Genomic DNA, 14,316 nt, shown 5'->3' on the forward strand with positions numbered 1-14,316 from the left:
GTGAAAGTTCTTAACAAATGGAATAACTGTTATTCCGTAACAGTTTTGGTCTATTAGTCATGAACTGAGCATATACCTTGATGGCAAAATGTCACACTATAAACATGAGGGATTGTTTGCAGAACACACACAAAGTTTTGGGTTTCTGGGTATCATTATTCAGTACTGAAAACAAACCTAGAGCTGTATCCAAGCCACATGTTAGTAGCAGATCTCGAACTGTGACCAGCAGGTGTACCAGAGCAGCGTGTCTGAACAGCATGATCTCCTTCTCATATATTTTACCTTTATAAATAGAAGACAGAGGTGTGGTCGACATAAGATGTCATGATTCACATTTTATATATATATATGTATATATGTATGTATGTATATATGTAGTCAGCTTAAAAGATCCTGGTATCTAAGCATTTTCATTAAACACACTTGAACATAGATAACCTTCAAAGTTTAACCTTCAGATCTGGTGGTCTTGCCAAATAGCTTAAAATATAGCATAACATTTCCCAGGTCATCTGACCCAGGGCAAGTGGCCAATATTTTTGAAAGGTGTGTACTGATAGATGGTGGTTGCTGGAGGAGGAGGTAACAGCTTCCCTGGGCATATCATTAAAACCACATTGCTTTACTGATTTAAGTGTGGCAATTCTCTGCACCTAATTAACATCTCAAGATGAGAATTTTCACCTTCGAGAAGGTAAATCTGAATGACATTTGCTTCTTCTTAGCCCCACACACATCATATAAATTTATGGGCTTCCTATTCTGTATTGTGTCCATTTAAAATATATATTATAGGACTTGACTGAACAGGAAGGAACTTCTAGTCTGAAGATAGAAGGTATTTTTGAAAACTGCACACAGGTAATGGTGCAGTTCATCACTATAAACAAGAAATTTTTGAAAACACAACTACAGAGTAAGTGTGTTTAATAACAAAACACATACTCAAGATGCTTAAAAAGGTTGAGGAAAATAATTAAAGAATAAATTACTAGCTGAAGGTGCATTCTAGGAGAAAAATAATAGCTAATTCTGTGTACTGGGGTTAACATAACTTTTAATTCAAAAAGACAAGCAACACTCTTGGGAAGGAAAAACCAACTTAAGGACATAGCATGCAGAAGGATGTAGCTGGAAACTGCATGAAAGGCAAAGATCTTGCAACTATTCCGCATCAAAAGATGGAAAGTTAATGTTCAGCTCTGTTAGTGAAGGACTGTATCCAACTCTTTACAGCAATCACCATAAAAACTCAGTGAGGAATACAGGTCCTTTAGAAACAAAGGAACACAGTAAGAAACCATTTTATGATGACAGACTGGAGCACTTGGTGATATTTGATGCATAAAAGACCAGCAGGGGAATAGTAATCTGCTAAAAGATCACTACCATCACAGTAAGTGATTGTTTTCTATGTTCAGTCAGGGATTAAAGAGCAAATACATCAGCATAGTCTGGAGGAAAGTGGAATAAGACTGGATATTGTGAAACTATTTAAAACCAGGAAGGAAATAAAAGAAGTATGTTACCAGGGAGATTTTTGTATCTCATACAGACACAGAGAAATATTCATTAAGAATGAATTGGATATTTTCTCTCTTGTTCCTGTGGACCTTCCAGCAAGAAAGTTCTTACTTTCTTCTGCTGCTTTAGCTGGGGAAAAATGCAATTTCTATAGCATGTAAACTGCATTTGAGAGGATGTAAGGTTTCTTAAATTAATCTTGAATTCAAATGCAGACTCTTACATATTTTTCCGTGATTCAGAGAAGCAGTAGTAATTCTCTGTACACTTTTCTCATGAACGTTTACCTTTCTGTGATTTACTGATACAGATATAGATACCATGTTTGTGAAGATGATGTCTTTTTGTAAACTCCTTCATATTAAGAGAACACTGCTGCTGATAATTTTAATTTGATAATTCTATAAATCACAGTCTGTCATTCTGTAGGGCCAACTACAGTTCTTTTTGTTTGCCTTCTTTCTCATTTGTGGTTTCATGGTTGTTAATGTTTTCTTTGAGAAAAATACATTCAACACAGAAAGTAATGAAATTGAGACAGCAAGAGTTTATTGCATAATTTGTGACATAATATAGAAACCTGGAAGGTAGTAGACAACCTATTATGTTATCCTTACAACTAGTCCTCAGCTATGGGCTGTACAACTCAAAAAATAACACAAAATACCAAGTAACTTCCTAAATGTTCCCCAAACGGATCTGTATTTTGTTATGAAGATTTCCTGACTCTCTTTACAGTCAAAAATCTTTGTAAGGGATCACTAACTTTGATGACTGTCCTTTTATTTGTTCTGGTTTTATAGGGCTTTCACATGCCATATAGGAGAGAAATAAAGTCAGAAGGAAACCAAAGTATTATGGATTTTTTTTCCTCCTCATTTCTAACATGGGCATAGTATTTGGCATCATACAGGCGTGAAAAAATATACCTATTAAAAAAAAGAAACAACAAAACCACACAAACAACTTTTAATTTTAAAATCTAGCATGAAAAAATTTTTTCTTTGCTATAGAAACAACATTTCTGAAGTGTATGTAAAATCTTTTAAATTGAAACCCAATTAGAATGATTTTGTATTGCAATATTGAGGTTAATAAATGTAATGTTGAAGACGGAGACATTTTTGAAATAAAAGAGGAAATCATTTGTTGTAACTCTATAAGATAAACTGTTAAAAGATTTACCATTAATTTATAAAGCAACTTGAACCTTGTCTCGCTAATTCAATCTGTATTAGTTTTGAAGAAGAACAGATGTTTTAAAGACTTACTTTGTTTAAAATGATCACATATCACTTTCTCTTGCTGTTTTAAGAAAAACCTTGTATGATCAAATTTAACACTGTCAAAGCTCCAAGTAACAGAAGCAAGTACACCCAGATCTGTCAAATCTTTTAGTACAGGAATGGCTGCTTCTTCCAAGAGGCAGTATGCCTGGCATTGGCTTTCTGGATAACACAATGAACAAAACATAATAATGAAGTTTGGTTTCACATACCACTACTGGACATGAACATTCAAAAGACACAGCAAAACATTAATGTTATCTTGTTCATGAAAGCTGCAACATTAATGAAAAAGTTACTTGCCACAAAGCCTCCTGTGTGGTAGCAATCAGCTAATCCTCACAGCAGGTAACCACACTGTTCCATGCATTTCATAACATGATCAAACTCCAAGAGAAGTTAGGATTTTCTACTGCTGTCACTCACACTAAGATTGTTCTGATATTCAGTTGTTTTACAGCAGCCTGATTCTACATCATAGTCATTTTCAAAATGCTAATTTTTGTTTTGACTGCAGAAATGCTTTATTTTCTCTCCCCAATTGCATTAAAACGATTTTGCTTCAACATTTATTAGAAAAAAAAAGTTTAAAATAAGCTTAAAGCTATGATTTCCATCTCAGATGGGAACAGATGAAAAGACTACTCTACTCTTTCACTGGTTCTGTGAAAGAAAATCCCATTAAGCACATGGCTGGAATGAATTTCCAAGGAAAACCAAATTAATCTGTGCTAGGCCTACAACTTCCTAGGGCAGGGTATTTTTAATTTTCTAGATGCTTGTGTACCATTTCTACTGCATGAGAAAAGTGTTGTCAGTTATGTCCTTTGATACAATGCTTCGTACAACAGCCAGAGTTCAAGGTGTAAGGCCCAGTTATGTCTGAGATAAATCCATTGCTGATTTCTACTGTGTTAAAGACCCTTCCTATTAAAATGACTACTGATCTCTTCCATCTCTATTTCTCATTTACTCAGACAAAAATGTGCAGAATAATAAATGGAAAGTACTGATTGGCATTTAGAGATTTCATTCCTGCTCATTTTGGTCAGACATAACTCTTAAGTCCAAGTTACTCTTTTTACCTTGCATGCAATTGGCTTTTGTCTTAAGATGCTGTTCCAAAGCCTGCTCTCACCTCTGTGCCAAAATAAATATCCATCTACTTGCAATACTTTCAGCCACAAAGAGAAGAGACTAAGTCCAATAATTTCTATATTTGTCTGAGCAGTACTATTTTATATAAAATTATATTGCAAAACTATATAGAATCATAGACTAAGTAAGATCATTGAGCTCAACTGTTAACCCAGCACCACCATACTCACCACTAACCCACATCCCCAAGTGCCACATACCCAGGTTTTTTTAACACTGCCAGGGATGGTGAGTCCACCACTACCTTGGGAAGCCAGTTCCAATGCCTGACCACTTTTCCAATGAAGAAGTTTTTCCCAATATCCAATCTAAACCTCATCTGGTGCAGCTTGATGCCATTTCCTCTGCTCCTGTCACTAATTACCTGGGAGAAGGTAAAGCAGTTCCAAAAATAGTGTATACCTGATGGTTGAATATTGACAGTGATACTGTAATATTCTTTATTCTCTTGGGTTTTTTCCTCTGTTTTTACAGTCTCACAAAGAGAATCACCCTCTTTTTGAACACTCATATGCTGCTCTTCAGGCTGTACCACTAAACAATGAAACCACAAGGGAATATTTAGCTAATATCACAAAACCAGCTCAATGAATAAGAAAATTGCTCTATAAATGACTCTACATGCAAAAATACTTTCAAATGAAGTTGTTTCTGTGAAACATACATTTTCTCTTCATGAATTCTTTATTGTTTTCCTGGGCTTATGCAGTACAAAAATCCGTAAGACCCAAAAACAGATTAGGCCCTGTCTGCCTTGACAGGCCAAGAAGTCAGGCATTATCAGATTGCTCTTCCTAAGGGTAGAAATACAGAGTTGGGAAACTTAAGGAGCTGGTACTACTGGTCTATAATATAGCTCTATAGGAAACCTCATATGCCTTTTTATCGAGAAAAAACGTGCATGACAGAAAAGATGCTGCTGACCATATGGACCTCAAACTATGAAAAATACATCAGTGAATTTGAGTAGAAAAGTTTAGATACTTTAAGCCATGCAGAAAGAACATAGAAGTTGCAAATGGAAAAAAAAATCCATATTGAAAATAATTTTTCTCCTATCATCTAGCTATCTTTTGCAACTTGTTAATATTTCTAAGTAGCCTTCCCTTCTTCCTGATATATACTATGCATGAGCTTCAACTTCTGGCCACAAAGCTTCTTCTATCTCTTTATTTCTGATTATTTTTTTCTGTGAGAGGTGTTCTTATTGAATATTCTTATAAACATTGATTTTTCTACTTAAGAATGCCACTTTCCTCAGCAAACAAACTAATAATACAGAGAGAGAAGGCAAAGAAAAATGGAATTTTTATTCTGTTAACTTAGACAAATTGCTTTATTTTGAAAAGATATCTGGGGTTCAAAATTGGATCACTGAGTTTCTTCTACTATTTCCCTCCTGCATATTTTCTAAACACTACACAAAATGATATCTTAAAAAAAAATAAGTAAAACAATGAAGAGGCCTTACAAGCACTGCTGGCCTTTCAAATTTTCAGTTAGAGTTAGAATGACCCTTGATAAAAACTTTTCTTTATTGTAAAAGGATGCAATGTTTTATATAATTTTTACATCGATGTGGCTTATCACAGACCTCCATATTTTAATGACTTCTCTATATGTCAGGCATAACTGATCTGCAACACTGTGGTCTACCTGTACACGTATCCTAATCTGCACTGAATCTTCTTAAACCCTCCCGAGCCTATTCGTGAATGCGACAGCTTGTCTTTCAATACACTTGGATTCCTCGTTAGGCCATGCAGTTCTGGTCAGGGTTCACTAGATGGCAGCATAAAACTTCGCGTACCTTGGTCTCTTCTAAAATTTGGATTATTGCTTTCTGAGGCCATGAAAAGTCTTGTGCATCTCCGACAGTGTCAGAAACATATGAATTAAAAAAAAAGACAAAACAAAACAAAACAAAACAAAACAAAAAAACCTCCCAAAAGATTACATAAGCTTGCAATTAAATATCCCAACTCTACAGGAACTATTGCTGAGGCTTTTATGTAACAACTGTTTGGTTTTGGGTTTTTTTTTTTTTTTTTTGGATGCTGGAACATATAAATAAAACACAGATAAAAGTTATGGTCAAAATTCTGCCATATGAAAAAAAAATTCAAAAAAAATTTTTACATATAATTATATTTTGAAAAGTGAACTTGGAGGTCTGCCACTGTTACTTGCCACTTTATGTCACAAATACTTCTTTTTCAAAACAAATAAGATAATTCTTCTACTTTCTTTTTTCTCTCTGCTATTTTGCATTCCTATTTTGCTGAACACAAAACCTGATATTCTTTTCCAAGTACTGCCATCAACAAGAACAAGCCTACCAACAATTTTCTGTTTTCCCTAATAACTGTTTTGGTGCATTGTTTGATGATTTGATGGGGTTTGCACCAGCGTAACTGGCTCAAATGAACAACTCTTGCTCATTTCCTAGGCTACAGAAGTGAGTACTGATATTTGCTATTTGATAACTACAATGAATTTGAGGATTACTACTTCTCCAAAGTGTCCAGGAGATCCAATTTAGAACATATGGATGGAAGAGAACTCCCAAACTAAGTACCATTTAGAGTTACTTTGTCAGAATAGGAATAAACTCAAATATTTATTTTATGAGATATCACTTCCAACACAAAAAAAAAAATCCTGTCCCCAAAAAAAAGCACCTTCCTCACCTCGTCCCAAGTAAACCAACCAACCAAAATCTTCTAATATATCTAAAGGAAAACAACAAAAGGTAAGTAACTTAGCTAAAAATTCAGTTACATTTAAGATCATAAAAATGTTGCCAATTTACTTCAAATAATTGACTAGGATGAACTAGCATCTATTGTAACTGGTGAAATAGAGAAGAATTAAATTTGGAAAAAATGGCAGAATAAACTGGTTCACATACCTTTTTCAGGTCTATCTACATAATACTTTTCCTCTCTTTGGGTGACTGTGTATTTAGATCTCATCATAATAAAGTTGTTCAGATCAGAATTATCGTTGGCCCATTTAGAAGCAAGTGTAAGTGATGCAGGCTTTCCACTACAGGATGAGTTGTCTAGTTTAGAAGACACATCTTTACAGCTGTCTGATTCAGATGGTTTGGGGGTTTTCTTTTCTTGGTTTAAGAAGCAAATTGCCTCTTCTGTCTCAATCTTGCTTATGCTTCCTCCAGTAAGCTCTTCCACAGATGTATTTCTACTGTGAATTTTGGCAGATGACGGAGCACTCATGGCAAAGTTCTGCCTTTGAATCTGCAGTGACAAGTTGGGATTAACTACTTTCTCTGACTGATGTCTTTCAGCAGAAAGCAGCTCTTGGTTTGTCACAGAATTCTTCTCTTCAAGCCATCCTAAAAAATACAATTTAATTTATTTGCTGTGACACAGATTTCTTTTCTATTCTTTCTCCTCATTGGAATTAAGGATTTTGGATGATTTACAGAGAAGGCATTTTTACAAACTTCTTCTTTGTGCCTTCTCAGATCACTAAGATCCCTTTTCAAAAAACTTGTACTGACTAGTCCTAAGTAAAAATGCACAATATTAAGATACAGAAGGCCATGCTATTGTTTGAAGTTTTCACCATCTACATGGAATTTATTGATGTTAGATTTCTAGAAAGTGGGACGCGGTAAATTTCATTAGGAAGAAAAATTGACAATTTTTGTTTTTTAGAGGGGAAAAAAGAAAAATGCAAACAGTTCCCTCTGAAGATATGCTTCACTAGAACTACAACTTCTTTGCACTGTAGCTGCACATCCATCTGAAACACAGTAGCTAAACAATTAAAGAAATGCCAAAAGCAGTTAATTGGAAATGTTCTTGCATGAGCAGTGGCTATCAGTTTCACAATATCTCATGTTACTGTCAATCCTTGGAGTTCTACAACCACAATTGGTGCCTTGCAGTCTGGCTGTAGTTATACAACAAAATCTGAATAACTTTTTGCTTTCTTTGCTGAAGTTTGATTATAAGTATGCAAAAACATCCATGAGAAATTCTGAAGTGATGAGCTGTTCGAATTTCAAATAGTCTGCATAAAAAACCCTCTACAGCATCACAAAATAAGCAATTTTCACTGTAACATACTCCCCCCACTGACCTTGTGCAGGTAGGACTATGTGAATATCTGTTTCATTAAAATATTCCAAAGCAAAACTACTACTTCTTAAGAAATTCTCTGGTATGAAACTATTTTATTAAAAAATGACTGGTGGAGGCTATTCTTCATCTGCACAGTAATAGCAAAGATGACTTTGTGTAGTTCAACACTTTTCTTCCTAGAGTTTCTTCTGAGTTAGTGAAAGTACACCTTAATTGCAGCAGTGCCCTTCCTTAATTTTAATGTAAAACATTTTGTTCTGAAGAATAAGAAATAATTAATTTCCTTTGTTTTTGGAGATCTCTAACTCCTTGTGTGATTCTCTGTTTAAGTACCTGACTCTACCTTTCTATCATTTTTTTAAAAAAAGAAGCAACTTACTTTCTAATTGATATGATGTAAATTGTGTGAATGTTTCTACTTCTGTAGGAAGCAGAGAGTTTGCATTACTTCCATCCATATTGAATTGTTCCAAAATTTCTACAGCTGCTGGATTTAAACCCCTATGGAGCCACCAGCCCTCTTCTAGTGAGCCAAGCATTAGTGCGTCAACCTCAAGTGGCAGTTTTTTCTGCAGTACTGTCAGTGAATGATGCTGATGTGCAAGGTTAACAGCTGGATGCTCTACAAAAGAATCAGAAATTAACATATAATATCAATAATCTAGAAAGATGAAAACAGAATGTCCTTTTGGAAATGAAAGCTCCCAAGTACTCTTGGTCTATTACAGATATCTATTCATACTTCCATTTGCAACTCTATGTCCATCAATAGATTTAAGAGCAAAGCGATTAACATTATCAGAGGAAGTGTACTTTTCTGAGTTCTGTGAGTAAGAGGGCTGAGGGTTTCAAATTTTTCTTTTTTTTTTTTTTTCAAATCTAATAATGTGTAGCTGCATTACTAAAGTTACAAATTACCTTGTTAATTATATGTGGATTATTGTCATGGTTACAAAGATTTATCATAATCCTTACCTGAAAAAAATTAACTGAAACAGTAATGAGCATACCATACATTATTTTCAACTATAAATCAAAGTACAAATGAATTGGACAATAAAACAAGTCAATATACATAAATTAATCCAGAGACTTGTAAAATGAAGGCAAATAAAGTGAAATGAAAGAATAGTAGTAATATATATTCTGGCAGTTTCATGAATAGCCTGCAGCTTCTTTTGGTTTTGTGTATTCAACTTCTTTTCTACTCTTGTGAAGTTACAATATTATTTTCCATTAACAGTACTATTGTATTGATTGCTACATATTTTAAAACATTATTTAAGGGAAAATAGCACTCAAGAAGGAGTTAAACAGATTACCAAATTTTAGCTATTAGTTATTTTATATAATAGTAGTGAACACTGTCACAAAAAAATAAAACTCTTACTTAATTCAAATTACCTCCATAGAAGGATACATGGCATACCAACTTCTGTGTTGCCATACTGTAACTTCTTATATGTACTAAAATAATCACATAATACAAACTTCACAGGGTTACAGTAACTGGATAAACTTCAGTGGCTCAAAATATGTGCTCTGTAATATAACATTATCTTTTCTGCTATATTTCTCCATGTACATGGAACTTGTAAACATCAGTTAGAAATTGATCATCAATTAGAAATCCTTACCGACAAGCAAAAGAGAGCTCATATTATCCCAATACTTCTCTGATTGCCATACCAAAGATTCTAAGAATTCTCTAGAGGGCTCTGCAATCAAAATACTATGAAGAACATAAAAAAAAAATGTGCAGGTATGAAGTTTAGCAGCATTATCTGTTAAATTTTGATTTATAAAAAACTATCTTTTAAAGATACACTTTGTCTTTAAATTTTCAGTTCATTCATTCATTCACTTGTTCATTAATTTTTTTTTCCTATCCATACAGAGAATGACAGGAAAGAGTAAGAGGAGCCATCAAGGCTGGGCCATGAAGTAAAGCAGCACTGAATGAGAATTCTGTCTAGCCCACACAGTTTCTGTCCCAAAGGGATATTGAAATTCTTCTGCCAATGTTAGAAAGATAGCAAGGCAAGAAATGCTAGTCTCAAATAAGATGAGAAGGAAAAGATAGAGCAATCCTAATCCTATGTTGGCATGAAAAGCCTGAAATCTATTGTTGGAGGGTATCCCCAAAACACACAATACTTTCTTAATATATCTCTTCTGGACATTTTGCAGGTGACCCTTGTGCAACATATGTGCTTGCCATAGGTATAATACACACATATGCCCACACACATACTTGCTAAATACTTTAAATATATACTGTTGCCTACTGCAAAAAGGAGACTGCATTTTCAGGCTATAAAATCCTCCCAGAGAAAGAGATCTATGGAAGCAGTTTTCTTTCCTTTTACAGGCTCCTCTAGAAAACCACACATACGGATTGTTCATTCCATCACTCTTTTACACAAAACACAATATATATGCAGCTCAAAGAATGTAAATACCAATTCATAAATACAGTGATTTTTTTTCAATAATTTTGGGGATTTATGACAGAATTTATCACTACCAAGGTTTCATTACCTGTTACCAGAGAGAGAAAGAGGTTCTTCTTGAAGTCCTCTGCACAGAAAATTAACCCATGATCTTCGTTGTCTGCATGGAGGAGTTAAAGGCACTTCCATTTCATCTTTCAAATACAGAATATATTCAGCTGAAAATTGCATAAAGCCCCAGCCAAAATGAAAATAAAAATCAAAATCACAAAGCTAATTGTGAATGAAATACACATGCTTATGAATCTTACACAAGTGAAGTTCTGGATTAAAATAGAAAATATTTTCATGGGACAATTCAATAAGCTATATGCCCCAAATACTTCACATAGTATTTCCAAACAGTTTGGGGAAACAATTGTAGATCACATTCCTTTGATGTAGTTCTGGGTACATACACATCACACATAAGATTACTTTTATAATTAAATCATCAGGTACTATGGCTGAGATTTTGATATTCATGCCTGTTATCCTTAGATGATTCCTCCATAAATGAAGTTAATTAAGTGGGAGAGAGACTACAGACAATATTGTGGCTGCTGTAAGAACAGCCTCAGGAACTTCAGAAACAGTCAGGATTTTAATGAAAAAAATACTCCTTCAAGCAGAATTAATTCTCATTGAAATTTCTAGGGATGATCACTGAAATTAATTACAACACCAGTTTGTTTTTTTTTTTCAAGCAGTTTACAAACAAACTTGGCATATTAAAAGTCCTCTACAAGTCACTTTAAACGTTCTTTTTTTTCTTCCTTCCAATAATATTAAATGTGGACATATTAATGATTATTGGATTTTATTTGTCCTATTTGCAACTTCATTGATTTTTATAGTTCACGTGATTGCCCTGGTATTAATCTCTCTGGCATTCTACTGACCCAAAAGTAGAAATCAGAAAACCCACAGTTGTTCCATGTTCTGTGAAAACTAAGGCAGAAAAATTGTGAATAAATCAGTGCCTCCACAAGGAAAAACACTAACAATGAATTCCCTATTCATTCCACCAGGCAGTAAGTAGATGCAATCATCATACCCACATTGCCTGGCCAATTGGCACAAAGCAGCCTAGCAGTCAGTCATCTATCCAGCTGTTCACAGCTTCTCCTTGAAGGACCTAACAAGCTGATTGTTAGGCAGGAAGGGTAAGAGACAGTGACAGAAAGCCAAAGGACACAAACACATCAGAAAAGCAGGGAAAAAACAGGTAAGAAATTCAAGTGGGTACAAATGAAAGCAACATCCTTCCAGTCAGTATAACTTCTTTCCCACTCACTTATAACAAAAAAGGTTCAATGAACTCATGCTGTGAACTTCAGCTCACAAACCAGTTTTTGTGAAGAGCAACAATTTTAGGGCTTTAATTTGAACAGGACAGAAGCTGGTCTCAGGACAGCAAAAATACCTGCCATATCTAAAAAGAACTATTCTTTCTTTTTGAGCAATACTATTCATATTTGTTTTTGTCTAGTTATTTATGCCTTTGAGACTGGAATTCTTTATCAGCTACATAGTTAAACTCTGTCTATACTTAGAGTAACATTTCCCTTCTCAGAACATTGCTGATTCAGAGAACTATCTTGTCTCTCAATGCCTTTTTTAAACAAACTCAGTGACTAGAGAAAGACTGCTTAGTCTTATGACTGTTTCTTCACTGAATTCAAGCAAACATATTTCACTTCTGGTAACTCATAAAGAACAAAATAAATTAGAAGGAGAAGACTGTCAGGTATCTCACCTGAAACCTGACACCTAATATAGAAACTGCTATCAAATGGTGTTCTGGCAGTGCTTGCACACATTTGTAGGTCTCTATCCTACAGACCTGAGTCTATCCTGAGGGAAAAAAAAAAAAAAGAGAAAAAAAAAAAAAAAAAAAAGGGATAGCGAGAGATATGGAATCTGATTGTGCTCCAAACAATAGAATTCTGCCTGAATCAACAGTGATCAACAGTGGAGCTAAGAGAGGAACTGGTAATAAGGATTAACGCAGCCACTTTCTTTAAAAGACAATTCAAGATGGCTTGACCACTTATCTACTGCAGAAGAATGGACAATACCCTAGAGAAGATCACAGTCAATTTATTGGTACTATATTCAGGGGAAGAGTCAGATCTACTGCACTTAAGCCTCTTAAGCTTTAGAAGTAAAGAGAAGTCAGAGAGCTGAGTAGACACAGATTACAGTTTATCATCCCAGACAATAATCTCCAGATGTAAAAAAAGCTTTACCTTTAAAATAACTTTATCTTGGCGGAACTTGGTGTGTTTGCATTAAGCTTTTATATCAGACACTTTGAAATTATATGATTGTTCCAACCAAAATTCCACTACAATACAGTATCTAAAGCATGGTACTATTAGTACTATTGGCCTGCAGGGGACAACTATCAGCTAAACTTAAAACTTGTTGAAACTAAGGCAATAAGAAAGGTCTTGGTCTGGAGAAACCTCAACATCTCTTGAGTATTTTAGTAACTTCTGTATGGAAAACCATCAAGTGAACAAGCACTGATGGGTAATACCACTACTGTCCAATGCAACAATGGATAGATCTTTTCATACACAGTATATACATTAGGATGAGACGTACATGTATAATCATGTATTGACACTCTGCTCAGATCACATTTATTTGTAAATGTTACTCTTTGTGCAGGCCCTTCTACATTAAATGAAAGGTGAAAATGTCACCAGCATAGCCATTTTTCTGCCTTGCTTAGTCAGCAAGAATTTAGCTGTGAATATAGTAGGGCTGGCAAAGACTGTACATTATTTTGAAAGGTTACACCTAGAACACGAAAAAACTTTAACTAAAGTAGGATGACTAGGTTGAGCAATGAGACACCAAAGCTGCTCTGCATTGGTTGATGGTGTAAACACCATGACTTTGGTTTTCAAGCTATTAAAGGTGGTCAAACAGGGTGTATTTCCTGATCCCAGTGCAGGAGAAGCAAGGATTCAATGCACATTAGTAAATACTCAACAGCAGGAGTTCATTTCTGTAGAAAACATCTCTGGCTTAACTTCCCAATCACATGTAATTACTGAACCATTTGCAAAACAGAATGTCTGCAAGGGAGTTTTGAATCTCTAGAACTTACAAACACAGCACTGCTACCTGAATTGTTCTTCACCACCGTCTTTTGAAAGCATTTCTATCAGACTTTAACAAAATTCAAACTGAGTTTTTTGACTCCACAGTTTTAACCAATCTGCCTTAAGTTTCATCTACCCTCTCTCAGTAGATGAGTTGCTAGATTAAAAAAAGATCTAAAAATCGAATAAAGTGCAAAAGTTATAGACATTGTTTACATCCAAAAGCAAGATGAAGGAATTGTAAAGTTGGTTGTGTTTAGACTATAAGGCTCTAGAAAGGAGTATGGCACTTCTACCTCTTTATGGTGTGGGTACAAAATAATATATTACACAAAGTGAATCTTCTTACCTGTGTTCTCCCACAAACAAAGTATTAGAGAAACTACTTGAATAATTTATCTTAAATATCACCCCTTGATTTATACAGATCTTCCTACCTGACTCACAGAATTCCAACATACTTGAGCTAATACTGGAGCAAACCTCTTGTGGCATGGCACAGTACTTGGAAATTTCTATTTTGTATGTAATTTCTGCTTTGAGATCTGAAAACAGATTTTAAAAGGTGCCATAAATAAACCATTTCTTAATTTTTCCTGTCAGAGCATTCAGTGTTTTTATT

The 14,316-nt window shown here is 34.7% G+C and overlaps 1 protein-coding gene across 1 annotated transcript in view; it reads right to left on the reverse strand.

Moving 5' to 3' along the window:
* SHOC1 (shortage in chiasmata 1) overlaps positions 1–14,316 on the reverse strand; it is a 46,660-nt gene that overhangs the window by 20,039 nt on the left and 12,305 nt on the right. The window contains exons 8-16 of the mRNA XM_053931523.1: positions 14,132–14,239; positions 10,625–10,730; positions 9,721–9,815; positions 8,463–8,705; positions 6,883–7,329; positions 6,662–6,703; positions 4,374–4,505; positions 2,799–2,975; positions 178–285 (exon numbers count right to left, since the gene is read on the reverse strand). Of these exons, the coding sequence (XP_053787498.1) occupies positions 178–285; positions 2,799–2,975; positions 4,374–4,505; positions 6,662–6,703; positions 6,883–7,329; positions 8,463–8,705; positions 9,721–9,815; positions 10,625–10,730; positions 14,132–14,239 (1,458 nt within the window). The remainder of the gene's footprint in view (positions 1–177; positions 286–2,798; positions 2,976–4,373; positions 4,506–6,661; positions 6,704–6,882; positions 7,330–8,462; positions 8,706–9,720; positions 9,816–10,624; positions 10,731–14,131; positions 14,240–14,316) is intronic.

The sequence above is a fragment of the Vidua chalybeata genome, chromosome Z, assembly GCF_026979565.1.
Source record: "Vidua chalybeata isolate OUT-0048 chromosome Z, bVidCha1 merged haplotype, whole genome shotgun sequence".
In the NCBI taxonomy this organism is placed as follows: Eukaryota; Metazoa; Chordata; class Aves; order Passeriformes; family Viduidae; genus Vidua; species Vidua chalybeata.